General features: G+C 39.8%; 2 protein-coding genes across 3 annotated transcripts; one reads left to right on the top strand and one right to left on the bottom strand.

Moving 5' to 3' along the window:
* Positions 1 to 262: 262 nt before the first annotated feature.
* rdh20 (retinol dehydrogenase 20) lies at positions 263 to 4,181 on the top strand. Its single transcript, XM_087800289.1, has 5 exons — positions 263 to 715; positions 1,691 to 1,789; positions 2,374 to 2,519; positions 2,584 to 2,715; positions 2,780 to 4,181. The coding sequence occupies exons 1-5, from the start codon at positions 263 to 265 to the stop codon at positions 2,898 to 2,900; spliced, it is 951 nt and encodes a 316-aa protein (XP_087656415.1). The 3' UTR covers positions 2,901 to 4,181.
* Positions 4,182 to 4,716: 535 nt separating this feature from the next.
* On the bottom strand, positions 4,717 to 15,245 carry stau1 (staufen double-stranded RNA binding protein 1). 2 transcript variants are annotated; one of them, XM_087800288.1, is made up of 15 exons: positions 15,076 to 15,245; positions 12,075 to 12,345; positions 11,872 to 11,993; positions 11,569 to 11,725; positions 11,340 to 11,496; positions 9,753 to 9,927; positions 8,774 to 8,869; positions 8,380 to 8,592; positions 8,181 to 8,324; positions 7,972 to 8,118; positions 7,045 to 7,117; positions 6,656 to 6,975; positions 6,466 to 6,588; positions 6,295 to 6,374; positions 4,717 to 5,326 (listed from the first exon to the last, which is right to left on the bottom strand). In XM_087800288.1, the coding sequence occupies exons 2-15, from the start codon at positions 12,256 to 12,258 to the stop codon at positions 5,239 to 5,241; spliced, it is 2,079 nt and encodes a 692-aa protein (XP_087656414.1). In that variant the 5' UTR covers positions 12,259 to 12,345; positions 15,076 to 15,245; the 3' UTR covers positions 4,717 to 5,238. The 2 variants fall into 2 exon arrangements, with proteins under 2 accessions (XP_087656414.1, XP_087656413.1); XM_087800287.1 differs by having other exon boundaries at positions 11,340 to 11,725.
* Positions 15,246 to 15,554: the final 309 nt, after the last annotated feature.

A 15,554-nucleotide genomic window follows, 5' to 3' on the forward strand; every position in this document is an offset into this window, starting at 1 on the left:
CGAACAAGACTTTTGTTTCAATAATATCTATCAGGTGGGTTCACGAAGGCGACGTGTTCAGGTCTCGGGTCACTCTGGTGTTCAGAGCCGTGTGACTTGAATCAAGGCGGTCATTAGATTAAAGAAATTTGAATCCTGCAGCAAAAGTAGACGTTTAAAGAGCTCAAAGTATTTCCTCTAATCTGGGAGACTATTTAAATACACCGTGAGCTGCGAGGTGGTGGCACAGTCGGAGGGGAACGCAGGGTCTGGTGGCACCAAGATGATTTTCTTCATGGACCTCCAGGTGATGCTTCTGGATGTCATTTACTTCATCCTGCGCAACACTGTGCGCATCGTCCTCCGTCCTCGGACCAAAGACATCGACGGCGAGCTGGTGCTGATCACCGGCTCCGGCGGCGGCCTGGGACGCATCTTCGCTCAGGAGTTCTGCAAACACGGAGCGGACGTGGTGTTGTGGGACATCAACAGCGCCACCAACGAGCAGACGGCCAAGCGGGTGCGGGAGCTGGGGGGCCGGGCGTTCACCTACACGGTGGACGTGACCAACAGGCAGGAAGTGTACCGGAACGCGGAGCTGGTCAGGAATGATTTGGGCCGGGACGTGACCATGCTGATCAATAATGCTGGCGTGGTGGCTGGAGAGAGGCTCCTGGACTGTCCAGATGACCTGGCAGAGAACACCTTGAAGGTCAACTGTCACGCCCTCTTCTGGGTGAGTCTGCACGTCGTCACTGGTGACAACTTTGACTAAAGAATGGTGGGAAATATGGGGTTGAAAAGGTTTTATTCGGAGGATGGAAGACCAGCACACAAGATATCCTTGAATGTGTGAGAAATATTATAAATGAATACGTCTACTTTTCAACTTGTTTATTATATCCAGCAATGACTAAGGACCAGAGGATACAGTATAGCTTTTATTTTTTAAGTCATTCCGATGGTATATATATATACAGTATATACATATAAATATATATATATATATATATATATATATGTTTTTTTTCTTTCAAATCATATTTTATTTCTTACCATAGTTATTTTATGAATAGCATTAAGATAAAGTGTGTATAAAATAAAACAATTAGATTTTCTTTTTATAATTAACATGCAAACTTGCATTTGTTAATTTTTGTGTTGCAATTTAAATGCTGGCCGCTAGATGGCAGCACTCATTACGTCCTCCAGAGCTAAGGAACAATGAGATCCTGGCGATGACTGAGGACGAGAGGATACGTTCGACTCCAGCAGACTTTAAAGCTGATGTTTGGACATATTTTGGTTTCAAAACCAATGAAAGAAGTTCCAACTTCAACAAGAGTCATGTGGTCTGTAAATTCTGCAACACCAGAGTCAAGTACTCGACAATACTACAAATATATCCTTGTTACTACAGTATCACGATATATCGTATTTTTGCCTCTGAATCGTGAAAAGAATCGTATCGCCAGATTCTTGCTAAAACACACTTCTAGCCTCGTCATTAGGATTGAAACTTCAGATTTAAGTCTCAATTCCTGGAGTTTTTTGTTGCATTTTCGTCATCAGCTGCAGCACAGAGCAGACGTTTGTTGCAGTTGCACAAGTTTGGCCGACATTATACTCAATCCTCCTGCAGTGCAAGGCAAGCCGATAATCTTCGCTCCCGGATCAGTGTTTTACTCGCGGTTCTGCTTCTGTGCATCAGACGGTGAAGGCGTTCCTGCCCCGCATGAAGGCCCAGAACCACGGACACATTGTGACCATCGCCAGCGTCTTGGGACTCTTCAGCACGGCGTGCGTGGAGGTGAATCAGTGCACTCGAGAAACATACTGTGGTATCACTTAAAAGAAGGGTAGATAATATTCAAAACATTGTGAGCACGCTACATTTTTTAAATAATTGATGGAAAAAAAAGGTAAGTCTAACTTGTTGCATTTAGAGTTTAACTCGTGATGAATAATACAATTAAAAACAGGGGTCTGGAAAAAATGCCTATATGATGAGTTGTATAGTTTTACTCAGTATGAGGGCCACATAACTGCAGTCAAAGGGTCACATGTTTCGCCCGAGTCTTCTCTATATCTTAAAAGTTTCCATTTCCTCATGTTTCTTTCAGTTAAAGGCATCTTTCATCCATCTTTGAATATTAATTTATGAAACCGTGTTATGTGCCAGTGAAGCTTCATGATGAGGTGCCTTTATAGTCAGAGTCCAGTAGGGGGAGCTGTCGTCCCTAAAAGGCATGTGCGGTCTCATTAAAATAGCCGGAGATTACACTGCGAATGGCGCCATCTGCTGGGCTCTGAAAATAAGGGCGATGCTTCATAAAGCTTCATCACAAAGAGAACATGATGTTTGAACGTGTAACAACGTGATGATATAAACAGGATTACTGTGCGAGTAAATTCGCCGCCGTCGGTTTCCACGAGTCCCTTGCTCATGAATTGCTGGCTGAGGAAGTCGACGGTGTGAAGACGACTCTGGTGTGTCCCTACATCGTGGACACCGGCATGTTTGAAGGCTGCAGAATACGGTTTGTTCAATTATTTTATTTCATCGTCATAAATCTGCTGTTGACAAATCCCACTTCCTGTCAGGGAGGAAGTGGAACTGGTGCTCGCTCCTCTGAAGCCGCAGTACTGTGTGGAGCAGGCCATGAACGCCATCCTCATAGATCAACCTCTGGTGTGCATCCCACGAATCACCTACTTGCCTTTCCTGTCCAGAGCGTGAGTTTCTAAAACATGTCTTCAACCTTCACGACGCCTCCATTAACCAGCGTGAACTCGGCAGGTTGTTGCCGTGGGAATCTAACGTGGTCACGTATCGGTTCATGGGGTCCGACAAGTGCATGTACCCCTTTATTGAAACCAAGAGGAGGCAGACGTCCAACGGCGTCACACTGGCGGCCTGAGAGCACGAAGACAGTCTCGAACAAAAGAAGAAGAAGAAGAAAACAAACATCCACGCGGAGCCTTTTGAGCGAGAGACTTTAGATTTGAAGCCTGAACATCGACGGGACTCGATGACGACTCTGGCAGGTGGCCATCAGCCCGATAACATGATGTTCAGATTAAATCTAGCGTCTCTTCAAAAACATGGCTGATTGCCAGACAAGATTTGTCTAAAAGACATGATCGTTGTTTACAAGAAGTAAACGCCTCTTAAAACCCACTTGTGTTTGAATCTGTTCGTCCAGAGAATTCACAGAGACACACGTGAAACCAAGTGCTTAAAAATTTAAAAGTATATTAAAGTCATAGCTCACACAGAATTTAGTTTCTACTCACCCTCATGACGACTAAGGGTTGGGATTATTTCCAGAGTAATCTGTTCCTTTTTGGAGTAATAGACAAAAATGTTTGTTCATTATAATGTAGTGACTGGAGCTCCGTTGTCTTCGTCTTCGTCTAAAATAATAGTTAAAAACATCCAAATACCTCCATACTGCTCGTCTGTAACGTCTCTCTTGTATTGAAGCATTGACATGAGGAATTGGTCCTAAAAAAGTGTCTTCTGTCTACACTTGGATCTCAGGTGAGATTAACCCGAGTGTTTCCTGGCTGCGTAGCATGTTAGCTTTTTAGCTTTCTGCTACAAACAAGCTTATAATATAGACATGCGGTGTGTCCCAAATCGTGCACTCCTGCACTTATACTTAATATTTTGAGTGCTCAAGTGCATCCTGATGAGCAGTGTGCGAAAATGCAGTTCTTAACGGCTGCCATCTTAGTGACGTAAATGTCACTAATAGGAAGTAACGTCACTTACGACGCGTCTTCGGTGCAGATACCGGCGTAAATGTCTTGAGAAAACACTCATTCTACCACAAAAAAACAATAAAAACACAATGATACACAACTTAATAACTTGTTTTAATTGGCGAAGTGTCGACTATAGTGTTCTATCTATGACAGTTGTTTTTAATCACCGTTAAAAAGTAGTAGAAGAAGAAGCTGTCGAGTCATTTCCATTAAGTATGTACCAAAAGTGTTTGATTTGAGTAAAGTACAACCTTAGTGATATTTGAGCACTGCGGAAGTAAGTCTGTCTTACAGTGTACTTTAAAGCAGTGCACCTAGAGAGGTGCACAATTTGAGACACAGCACTTTTTTTTTTTTTTAACAATTTCAGTTAGAGCAGTATGGAGGTATTTGAATGTTTTTAAGTATCTTTTTGGACGAAGATGAAGACAACTGAGCTCCAGTCGAACAAACATTTTTGTCTACAACTCTAAAAAGGAATAGATTACTCATTTCAACCCTTAGTTGACACTAGGGCAAGTAGAAAATTAGTGAATTCTGGGTAAACTATTGCATTAAATGTGATAACATAAAAGACAAAAAATTGTAAATCATATAAAAAGTACTCTGGCTTAAAGACAATAGTATGTTCTTGCACCTACTGTGAGTTTCCCTCCGTTAACTGTTTCAAGGGAAATGCTTCACAGAAAAAAAGAAAATCAAGTGACATGAAAAAACAACAACTTTATAAACGTGTTAAAAACTGCGTTGATTAACCAAATTCCCTTGGATTCCTTCATCACGGCTTTACCTTGTTGTCAACTTTCACACGCCGTGCATATATGTGAAAATATCAGTTCTGTCTCTAGCCAACACGTTTCTAGGAAATAAAGGAGCTTCTACATGCGAGACGAAGGCTCTACCCGAGCAGAGAGTTCTCATCTCTCTTGAAGCAGTTTGTCGAGAAAACAGGAAGACGCATGTTTGTCTTGTGCAGAGCAGCACGAAGGTTTAATCACGACTGGGATGCAGACAGGATTCCGACACAGGAACAGGAGAGCACCGGGACGATGGTGCCGAAGAGGAAGCACACACTCTACATTTACACACAAACTCATCCCAGCCCCTACATTGTTTGTTAATTTTCATCACTTGTGTTTGTTTATATAAAGCACTGGAGGAAAATCGGCCAATCAGCTGCACCCTAGCGAAGATCATCTCTGGTCTAACTTACATTTAAGAAAGAAAAGCTGATTACTGATGCGAAAACTAAAGGTTGTCCATTTTCTTTATGACATAAATCATGACTAGGATGCAGCCAACCGTTCTACAAAGCAACACAAACGATAATGTGTACAATTAAACCACGTCAAGGGGAACAAAAAAGTTTTCCAAGAGCGGTTAACTGTCAACATGTTTGTAAGGATGAGGCTACAGTGCCTGTATCAAACCATGATGAGTGTCCATGTTTGCTGTAGTGCTTCTAAGCAGGTGACCTGACCTGATCTTCTACGCGGTGCCGTCCACCACATGTGATATTGTGCTTGAGTTGGCCGGTTTGAGGTGCAGATCATCTTCAATCTCCTGCTTGATGCTTCTGCAATGAGACCAGAGGGTCAGAAATCAGGAGCTAAACAAGGTGGAGTTCAGTATTCGAGTCCAACAAAAGAAACAAATAATAATAAAAACAAATTCACAGGGGGTAAAAATTATTTATCCATCTTTCTAAGCCAGTGAATGTCAAATCAATCTTGCAAAGGTTCAAAATGTTTTGGTAAATTATGTTATGCTTTTACCAAACCAGAAGTGTGATATTGAATTTTTATTCTTGGAGACACAATATATCTAAACTAGCTGAAGTACCCGACATCGCCAGGAGATTTTTACAAAATACAAAATGGAAATATTTTAAATGAAAAATTCAATGGCAATGTGATTTGAAATATTATATTCTTTTACATGCTTTCATGGACTTGGTGTTAGTGTAATTTTTTTGTCAGATTGATGGAGTACTTGCCTAAAATGCCTAATATTTGAGCTGCAGATCTGTTAATTAAAAAATGTGCCTGATTGAAAATAATCTCAGTCCAGACACAGAGCAGTTCATGGAGGCCAAGAGCTCAGTAAGACCCCTGTAGCAACCGTGGGAAAACAAAGCCGACTCAAGATCTCTTGATAAAGAACATCTCCATCAAACATTCCTTTCCTTCTACATCAATTTTACACCCATTAGAAGTCCCTGTATTACTGTTAACACCCATAATCTTGATTAAATCATAAACATGTATTTATACCCCATTAACATGAACATTAATCTACTTTTGATTTCGAACAAACCACCAGGTGGGCCACATTAAATGACAGGCAGGCCAGATTTTGACCGTGTTAGTTCCTTGAATTCCCACTCTACTCTCCCCAGATGCAACACTAATAGACTCAGGGACTCATTCATTTGACCCTTGTTCTTTATACTTGTACTTTGTGCTTGTTCTTGTTTTTATTAAACTATATATATATATGTATATGTATAGAGTTACATATTTTGCAATAAAAACAGTGACTTACCCAGAGACTGGTCCATTTCCCGTCTTCTCATTTGCCTGCTGGTCCAACTCTGAGAGCAGTTTTAATATATTAAGAGCAGCCTGTGATTTGAAGAAAGGATTTTTGTCAGTGGTGATCCTGGAATATCCTGATGGTCGTTTTAAAGTTTGGAGGTTATGGATTTGAACTCACCATATCATGACAGGATTCTACATCTTTTCCGATTCCATGGCTGATCATCGGAGGCTGACACGAGCAGTTTATGAGCGACACAAACTCGTTTTTATTGTTTTTAGGAAAGTCTTTGTACTCCACCTTACCAGAGTGAGAATGTCGGTGAGAAACTAAGGCTTTCGTTCAAACATCGAGTTGATCTTTTTACCTGCAGACCCTGCACAGAAGCCAGGTAGCTCAGTTGTTCCGAAGGTTTCGTCAGAGGCCCCTGAGGCAGCTGTGAAAGGCTGTTTTTATTCTTAAGGATGGACTCTGCGGTCAGGGATGTGCCGGCGTAAAGCAGTTCGTTGGCGATGACGGCGGTGACTGTGGCTTTGCCGGGGTTGGGTAGTGACCGGTTGTAGTCTTTCATGTGAGTTCCAGGACAAACTCCAACGGCCTGAGCAACCTCAGGAACCATCGGGAGGATTCCTGCCGGCAGCTGCTGGTGGCTCATGTAAGGAAGGCGGAATTCTTCTTCCTTCGTACCTTTTAAAACATCGTCACCAATCAAAAACAATCTGGAGAGAATCGGTGAAAGTGACGCCCAACACTAACCGAGGGCAATGTCCTCTGATCTCGGTTCGAAGAAGGTGACTTTACGACCATCTCCTGTTTTTTTTAAAACGGGCTGAACAAAGAAAAACACATTTATTTAGAAAAGCATGAGACTTAATGATCATTTAATTTATACAAATTCTAATAAGTAACAGTTTTAATAAATGCTTTTGCTGGATCAAGAAATATGCAGGGGTAAAACAAAAAAGGAGATAGACAGGAAAAAAACTGAGACAAAAAGAGATTGACAAAGAAAAGCGAGTGAGAAAAAGAAAATGGGAGTGAAAGAAAAAGAGAGAGAGAGATGGACAGACACAAAGAGAGACAGAAAGAGAAATAAGAAAAAGAAATTGAGAAAAACAAGAGTAGAAAGAAAGAGAGGGAGAAAAAAGGAGTCAAAAAAGTAAAAAGAAAATGAGAGAGAAATAAAAGGTAGAGTAAGAACGAAAGAAAAAGAAAGAGATAGACAAACACAAAGAGAGACAGAAAGAGAAAAAAGAAAATGAGAAACAAAAAGAAAAGGGTAGGAAGAAATAGGGGGAGAAAAAAGGAGGAGTCAAAATAAAAGAAAGAAAGAAAGAAAGAAATAAAAGGGAGCTAGACAGTCACAAAGAGAGACAGAAAGATAGGAGAAAGAGAAACAAGGAAAAAGAGATGGAAAGAAAATGAGAAACAAAAAGAAAAGGGTAGAAAGAATGGGGGGGAGAAAAAAAGGAGTCAAAAAGAAAGAAAGAAAAAAAGAGCTAGACAGTCACAAAGAGAGATAGAAAGAGAAACAAGTGATGGCAAGAAAATTAGAAACCAAAAGGAAAGGGTAGAGAGAAAGAGGGAAAGAAAAAAGGGAAAAGGAGTCAAAAAGAAATAAAGAAAATGAGAGAGAAAGACAAAAGGAGAGCAAATAAGAGAGATTTGGGTCAAACCTAGTACCTTCTCATCCGTCTTGAGAGCTGGTTTCGGGGGTTGAGGTTGAAGAACTTTGTATCCTAAGAGTTCCAACATCTTCTCCGCTGCGTTTCTCTTGGCCACCTTTTTACTGGGTCCCATCCCTTCAGCGGACTGATTGGAGACGGCGACCTGCCAGTGCCACAGAGACGTCATCAGAACAAACGCTCAACCTAAGGTCCACCATCAACGACCTGCATGACAAACTCCCGTCGTCGAGGTAAACCTCTCTCCGTCACCATGGAGTACTCCGGCTCCTTCTCCTTCTTGGCCTGCTGGATCTGAGCCAGTCGGCTGATGGGATTCATCCCCTGACCGTACTCGGGGCTGGTCTGCAACTGTTCCACAACATTGATGGATTCAAATCCCAAAACAACTAATTTCTCTCTTTACCTTAATGATGGATTTGGTTTTTTTCTTGATGCGAGGCTGCATTTTTTCTACTCCAGGTATGTGAGGAAGCTTCTTCAGCTCCCCCAGAGCTGCTGTGGCCGCCAGCTTCTTCGCAATCTTTTTACTCTTTCCCTCCCCCTCTCCCACAAACTCTCCCACCGCAACACGGACTAGAAAGTTCTTCATATGTGGAGGGCCTTCTTCTTTTAACACCTGCAATACGTTACATTCAAAAAAAGTTTATTGAGAAAACTGGACAGAATGGGTTCGGGGAAGTTTGGGTTTCAGAGTTGGCGACAAAAGTGAAATAACCAGAGTCAAAAAGTAACATCAGATGCATCATAAATTACTTTAAAACAATTTCCAGACAGCGACAATTGTGTGAGTAAAATACCTCAAAATTGACGGGTAAATTGCGTTTCAATGCGATTTCAAACACTTGACTTATTTCCGATTTGTTGAGGTTTTCTTCTTCAGAGTCGCCGTTTATCTGCGCAGAAAAATCATCTAGTCAGTTATTTTGTAATAGCACAAGCAGGAATTAAATAAATAATAATTACAGAAGAAAATGCAGTGTGAATGCTGAATCTGTAAACTGAAATGTTTTAAAGTTTTAATAACCAAAGTAAAAATGTGTGTAACAACAAATGATGTCCTTAAGGAGATAGACTGATGTGAAAACGTTGAAATAAAGTGAAAAAGGTTGAGAAGAAGAAAGAAAGAAGAAAAATACAAAGGAGAAAAATAAAAAAAGTAGTGGGAGTAAAAGAAGAAGTGGGAGTAGAAGAAGTCGTAGAATTAGAAGTTAAAGTAGAAGTACAACTAGTTTTAAAAGTATGATTAGTAATACAAGGATAAGTAGTAGTAGAATAAGTAGTATAAATATAATTAGCAAAAGTAGTAGAATTATGAGTAAAAGTAGAACTACAACTAGTTGTAAAAGTATGATTAGTAATACAAGGATAAGTAGTAGTAGAATAAGTAGTATACATATAATTAGCAAAAGTAGTAGAATTATGAGTAAAAGGAGAAGTAGAACTAGTAGTATAAGTTGTAAAAGCAGTAGTAGAATTATTAGTAGAAGTAGAAGAAGTGGTAGTAGAAGTAGTAGATTAATGTACCTGAAGGTCAAAGTGGAAGGAGTTAAAACATGAGTTGAAGATTTTTTCTTATTCAAGTGAATGGGAAAAAAGGGCAGAAAAAGAGGAATAGAAGAAAGAGTTCAAGAGACAAAAGAAAGCTAGAACATAGCCCACAGGAGATGCAGTACAAGGTTTAGGTCAATAGAGCCAAAGTGGATTTAAAAATTGATGCCTTCAGAATACACACAATTAAAGACTAAAAGACCATCAGTAGCCAGGAGGGTCTCTCACCACAGGCGACTGCTGCAGCATTGACTCCTTCTGGAGAACTTTGAGGGCTTTGGCCGCTGCGTCATCTTTGGCCAACTGTCGTGAGCGCCCCTCCCCTATAAACTGCTGGCCCCCGATGGAGAGCTCCATGTGGTAGAAGAATGGTCCCATTGGAGGGAATGGGTGGTAATAGTACCTGAACACACAAAAGGTATGGCAGGAGATGAGTTTTTTGTCATGTAAAGCTTTGCGCAAGTTGATTAAAATAACCTTTAAAGTCCAATTTAAAAATAAGGAATTACATGTTTTTACAAAAAAACATTAATTTAAGTTACATTTAGAATGTATTCTTGAATATTTTGTACAAGTTTTGTATGAACTAGAGGTGTCTTTTGGCAGGAATCTGGTGATAGGATATATATTACAATATATGTGATACTGTAGTTACAAGCATATACGTGTAGTATTGTCGAGTACTTGACTCTGGTGCATTTGTTTTGAAGCCAAAGTATGTCCAAACATCCGCTTTAAAAGCTGCTGGAGTCGACCGTATCCTTTCGTTCGATCCAGTCATCCCCTGGATCTTGCGGTGTACGAAATGACTGCTGAAATGAATGTATACATAAAAAATACTATAAGTTTTACTTTATAAAAATGTTAATGTTTCCAATAAATTAACAATGATTAGAAAAAATGAAATATGTGTTGTAGGACGTAATGACCACTGCCATATAGCGGCTGGACGTTTTATTGCAACTAAAAAATTAACAAACACATTAAATATTTTGATGTTAATTGTAAATTTAAAAAGATATATTTTATACACATCTTAATAAAATATAAACAAAAAAAAACTATGATGAAGTAAAATAACATTTGAAAGCCACTATACAAATAAATGATTGATTTTTAACATCGATACAGTATCGTTAAAAAAAATTGACGATATTAAGTGGATTGATATATTCTTACACCTTAATTACAATTATTCATAATTTTAAACGTGGGTCAAACCTGGTAAGTCAAGGGCCGAAATTACTGTTTTACACATAAAATCACTGGGGGGGAGCAAATTTGGCACCAAGGCCCGAGTTTTAAGACATCTGATTTTAAACGTTTTAATTGCGCAAAGATATGTCAATCAAACTCCAGCGCCATTGGTCCCGCCCACACCTTCTTGTGCAGTTATACTGTACGGCTTTGGAGGCGTGTTTTTTGGGGGCTATCCTTTTTTTATTTTTTTGTATACATTTAGTTATTAGTTTTTTTGTCTTTCAAATCATATTTTATTTTTATCATAGTTATTTTATGGGTTGTATTAATATATTAATAAAACAAAATAACTTTTATAAATATACAATTAACAAATATTAATGCCATTTATTCTTTTTTTTTTTTGCAATTACACATCTGACCACTAGGTCATTGCATCACAGTGCGATTAAACATGTTTCTACAGTATCGCATCCTATGGCCAGATTCCTGCAAACACACCACTTTCTTATCTCATCTTGTCTTCCAAACAGCATCTCATCCTTCTTTACCACTTAATAGCAAGAATACATTTTGCAGTGACAATAAAGCATTTCCTCATCAGGGCCAACTCACTGTTGCATAGAGCGATGGTAAGGCTGTGGACCCCGGATGTGGTAATTAAAATGTGGCTGTCTCATCCCCGGGTACGAGTCGGCCGGTTTAAATATCGGCTTTTTTCCGAGTCTCACGCACAGAGCGTTCAAAGCCATCGTATGTGTCATGCCATCGCCTGTGGAAGCAGAACAATCATTTACGAGTGCGAGAAAAAAAAGACAAAATGAAAGAGACCCGTGACACCCACCCGGGTGTCTGCCTATATGGCGATGTGATCTCGGGTTAGGCTTGGGTAGTTTGGTCTCGGCGAGAGCAGAAGTTGCCGCTGAGTGCTGAGCTTTCTTGATGCTGGTCCCTTCTGCCTCCCAGTACTGATCTCCCAGCGTGAGCCTCACTGAGAATATCTGCAGGAAAATCAATGTAAAAGAGAAAAATTAGTAGAAAGAATATTAAGACGAAACATCTTAAAGTCTGTACACGTGTAGTACAAACAAACCACTAATCTTAACAGCATAAAGTCAGCATGAACATGGTTCATCACGAGGGTTACCTTGGAGTGAGCTGGTCCTTCCTCACTTAGCAACTTATACTCTGGTTGGATTTTGTTGAAGCGGGCTAACTCATTCACCAAACACATGGGGGTCTTCTCTTTAGGGTTTGCCATGTTAGATACTAAAACCACAAAGATCAGAATCACACTCAGAACCAGGTGAAATAATCAGCTAAACAAGTTGAACCAGAAGAAAAACCAACCTGCTGTGGGACTGTAGGCCGTCACGGAGCCCGAGGGGAGGGCAGAGGTCCTGCCCGGCTGAACGGCGCTCTCTGAGGGTAAAGTGCCCACGCCACATGGTACACTGTAGCCAGAGTTTGGCTGAAGTGGGGCAGAGGCTGCCGGTGCGATGCCAGCAGGGGACTGAAACTGAGGATGGGACATTTTCTGTGTGAATTAAAGCTTATTTTTTTTATGACAAGCCGTGTGGGGATCTTTGCCGTGATGAGTTGTCGGAAATTTCCACTGAATCTAGAAGAAAAGGAAACATGCGTGTGTCAAAAAAGTCATGTTAAATGAAGGCACTTACAATAAAAAAATAATAATTTCATGCCGTTTTTCATTGAAAGAAAGTCACTGGGTAACCCGGGTAACCTCGACACAGGCTCTTTTTTGGCGACTGATCTGAGTCGTGAACAACAATAAAATGACCACGACAGGAATCTTCCACAGATTTGCATCGATTGTTTTATTCAATTTTTGGGGGGGCCTATTTTGTTTTTATTATAATTATTTTCTGTCTTATATTTAAGAAATAAAATAATTGTTTTTTTGTTGTTTTTTTAACATTCATTCATTAAGAATTCAGTGTCCCGATAATGATGATGTATTGTATCGTGAGCTGAATATATCGCTTAAAATTGTATCGTGAGATTAGTGTATCCAGAGCCCTAGTATACATTCAATAAAGTTTATCTATCATCTATCCATCCATCCATCTATCTATACACCTTTCCATCCATCCATCCATCCATCTATCCATCTATCTATCCATCTATCCATCTATCCATCTATCCATCTATCCATCTATCCATCCATCCATCTGTCCATCCATACACCTATCCATCCGTCCATCTATCCATCTATCTATTCACCTATCCATCTATCCGTCCATCTATCCATCCGTCCACCTATCCATCCGTCCATCTATCCATCCGTCCATCTATCTATCTATACATCTATCCGTCCATCCACCCATCTATCTATCCATCCATCTATCCATCTATACACCTATCCATCCATCCGTCCATCTATCTATCTATCCATCCATCCATCCAAACACCTATCCATCGGTCCATCCATCCATCCATCTATACACCTATCCATCCGTCCATCTATCTATCTATTCACCTATCCATCCGTCCATCTATCCATCCGTCCACCTATCCATCCGTCCATCTATCCATCCGTCCATCTATCCATCCGTCCATCTATCTATCTATACATCTATCCGTCCGTCCGCCCATCTATCTATCTATCCATCCATCTATCTATCTATCCATCCATACACCTATCCATCCGTCCATCTATCAATCTATCCATCCATCCAAACACCTATCCATCCGTCCATCCATCCATCCATCTATACACCTATCAATCCGTCCATCTATCCATCTATCTTTTCACCTATCCATCCGTCCATCTATCCGTCCATCTATCCATCCGTCCACCTATCCATCCGTCCATCTATCCATCCGTCCATCTATCTATCTATACATCTATCCGTCCGTCCGCCCATCTATCTATCCATCCATCTATCCATCTATACACCTATCCATCCGTCCATCTATCTATCTATCTATCCATCCGTCCATCTATCTATCTATACATCTATCCATCCGTCCGTCCATTTATCTATCCATCCATCTATCCATCTTTACACCTATCCATCCGTCCATCTATCTATCTATCTATCTGTCTATCCGTCCGTCCATCTATTTAAGATAATTCTTGCGCATGCATTTCAATATTCACATTTTGCTACCATTCGTGTGTTCAAATGTGGCCCTCCTTGACAAAGTTTAGATGAGGGAAGCCCTAAACAAATCTATAAAAAAAGAGGTTTTCAAAATAAGAAAATAATATTATATAATATATATATATATATATATATATATATAATTCAATAAACAAAACACCATAATTATTATTACATCGATATTAAAGGACTTTGACTCACAAGAAATATATATATTTTCAATTAACATACAAATATTCACAGTGTTTGTTCATTTTTTTTTTTCAATTAAACTTCCAGCCCTAAGATTTAAGTGATAAATAAAATAGAAGTAAAAATAATCGGGTGAAACAATCAAAAATGTCAATAATTTTCAGTGTCCCGATAATGATGCAAGTGTATCAAATATATCGTATCGTGAGCTGAATATATAGCTTAATATTGTATTGTGAGATAAGTGTATCGCAAACACCAATCCTCCGCGAGATCCAGGGAATGACTAAGGACGAGAGGATACGGTCGACTCCAGCAGCTTTTAAAGCTGTTTTTTGGACAAATTTTTTGATTTCAAAACAAACGAAAGCACTAACGACTTCTTTAAGAGTCATGAGGTCTGTGAATTCTGCAAAAATACTACAAATCCATCTTTGTTACTACAGTATCACAATATATCGTGATACTTATCGAATCGCCAGTTTCTTGCCAATACACACCCCCTAAAGGAAAAAAAAGGACACAGGGATAACTTTGTGTCTGTGTTGTTTAAAAATGTGTTACATTTTTCTCCCAACAATAGTGAAACTAACACACGCGCACAAACGCCCACATCTAGGTTGTGTTGATGCTGCTCGTCATCTCTACCATCAGATGGATGGGCGTAGGGATGTGACAAAACTCCATCTTGACCCGCGACATTTATTTTATTTTCAAACGCAAATAATGATCAGGCTTCGTGACGTCAGGCCGCTCAATGGCTGCTGTAGTTTGTTTTTTTTTGCACATTTATAGCTGTTAGCTTGCTAGCTTACCCCGCCGGCAAGCGCACCTTAAACGAGCTTAAACCTCTCAGAGCGACTATATTTCGGGGAATAAACCTCGTCTGTATCTTCGCTACAAACGTTCCGAGCAAATGCATTAAATGACAAAACGCATTTCTTAAATTTGCAGTTTGTGTGGAGCCGGTGAAGCAGCTAGCAGCGAGTGCTAACTCCGACCCCGAAGTCAGTGCACAGGAAAAATCTCACCTGGAAGTCCTTGTGTGCAGTTTTATTCACTCCATGGGCTCGTAGATGTGGTGCTGGTCGCTTGTGTCGACAACAGGTTGCTCGACGGGGTGTGTTATGCTTGTTTATTCATCAAAAAGCGGGCGATGGGCAGACATTGGGGAGACAGGGCAAACACTAAAGAGAATGGCCAAGCTAGACGATCTTTTTCCGGAAGTGACGACAAATAACGGAAGATTTTCACCAAAATAAAGCAATATGTTTCCCCATTTCCTGCCAATGTGTTGTTGATATTTCTATCAAATATATAGAATATATTCTATATAATATCATATATTGGCCGTGAAAGCATTATGTTTATTAGTGCCATCAGATTATTGAATATTTTTTGGATAATTGAATTAAATATGTATTAAATTAAGAGTGTTTTTTATTAAATTATTCAAATTAATATTTTTTAGATTGAAGGTTTGACTTTGTATGTCATTTAAAAAAAACAA

Source organism: Callionymus lyra, chromosome 10 (genome assembly GCF_982586985.1).
Source record: "Callionymus lyra chromosome 10, fCalLyr1.hap1.1, whole genome shotgun sequence".
NCBI classification, from domain to species: Eukaryota; Metazoa; Chordata; class Actinopteri; order Syngnathiformes; family Callionymidae; genus Callionymus; species Callionymus lyra.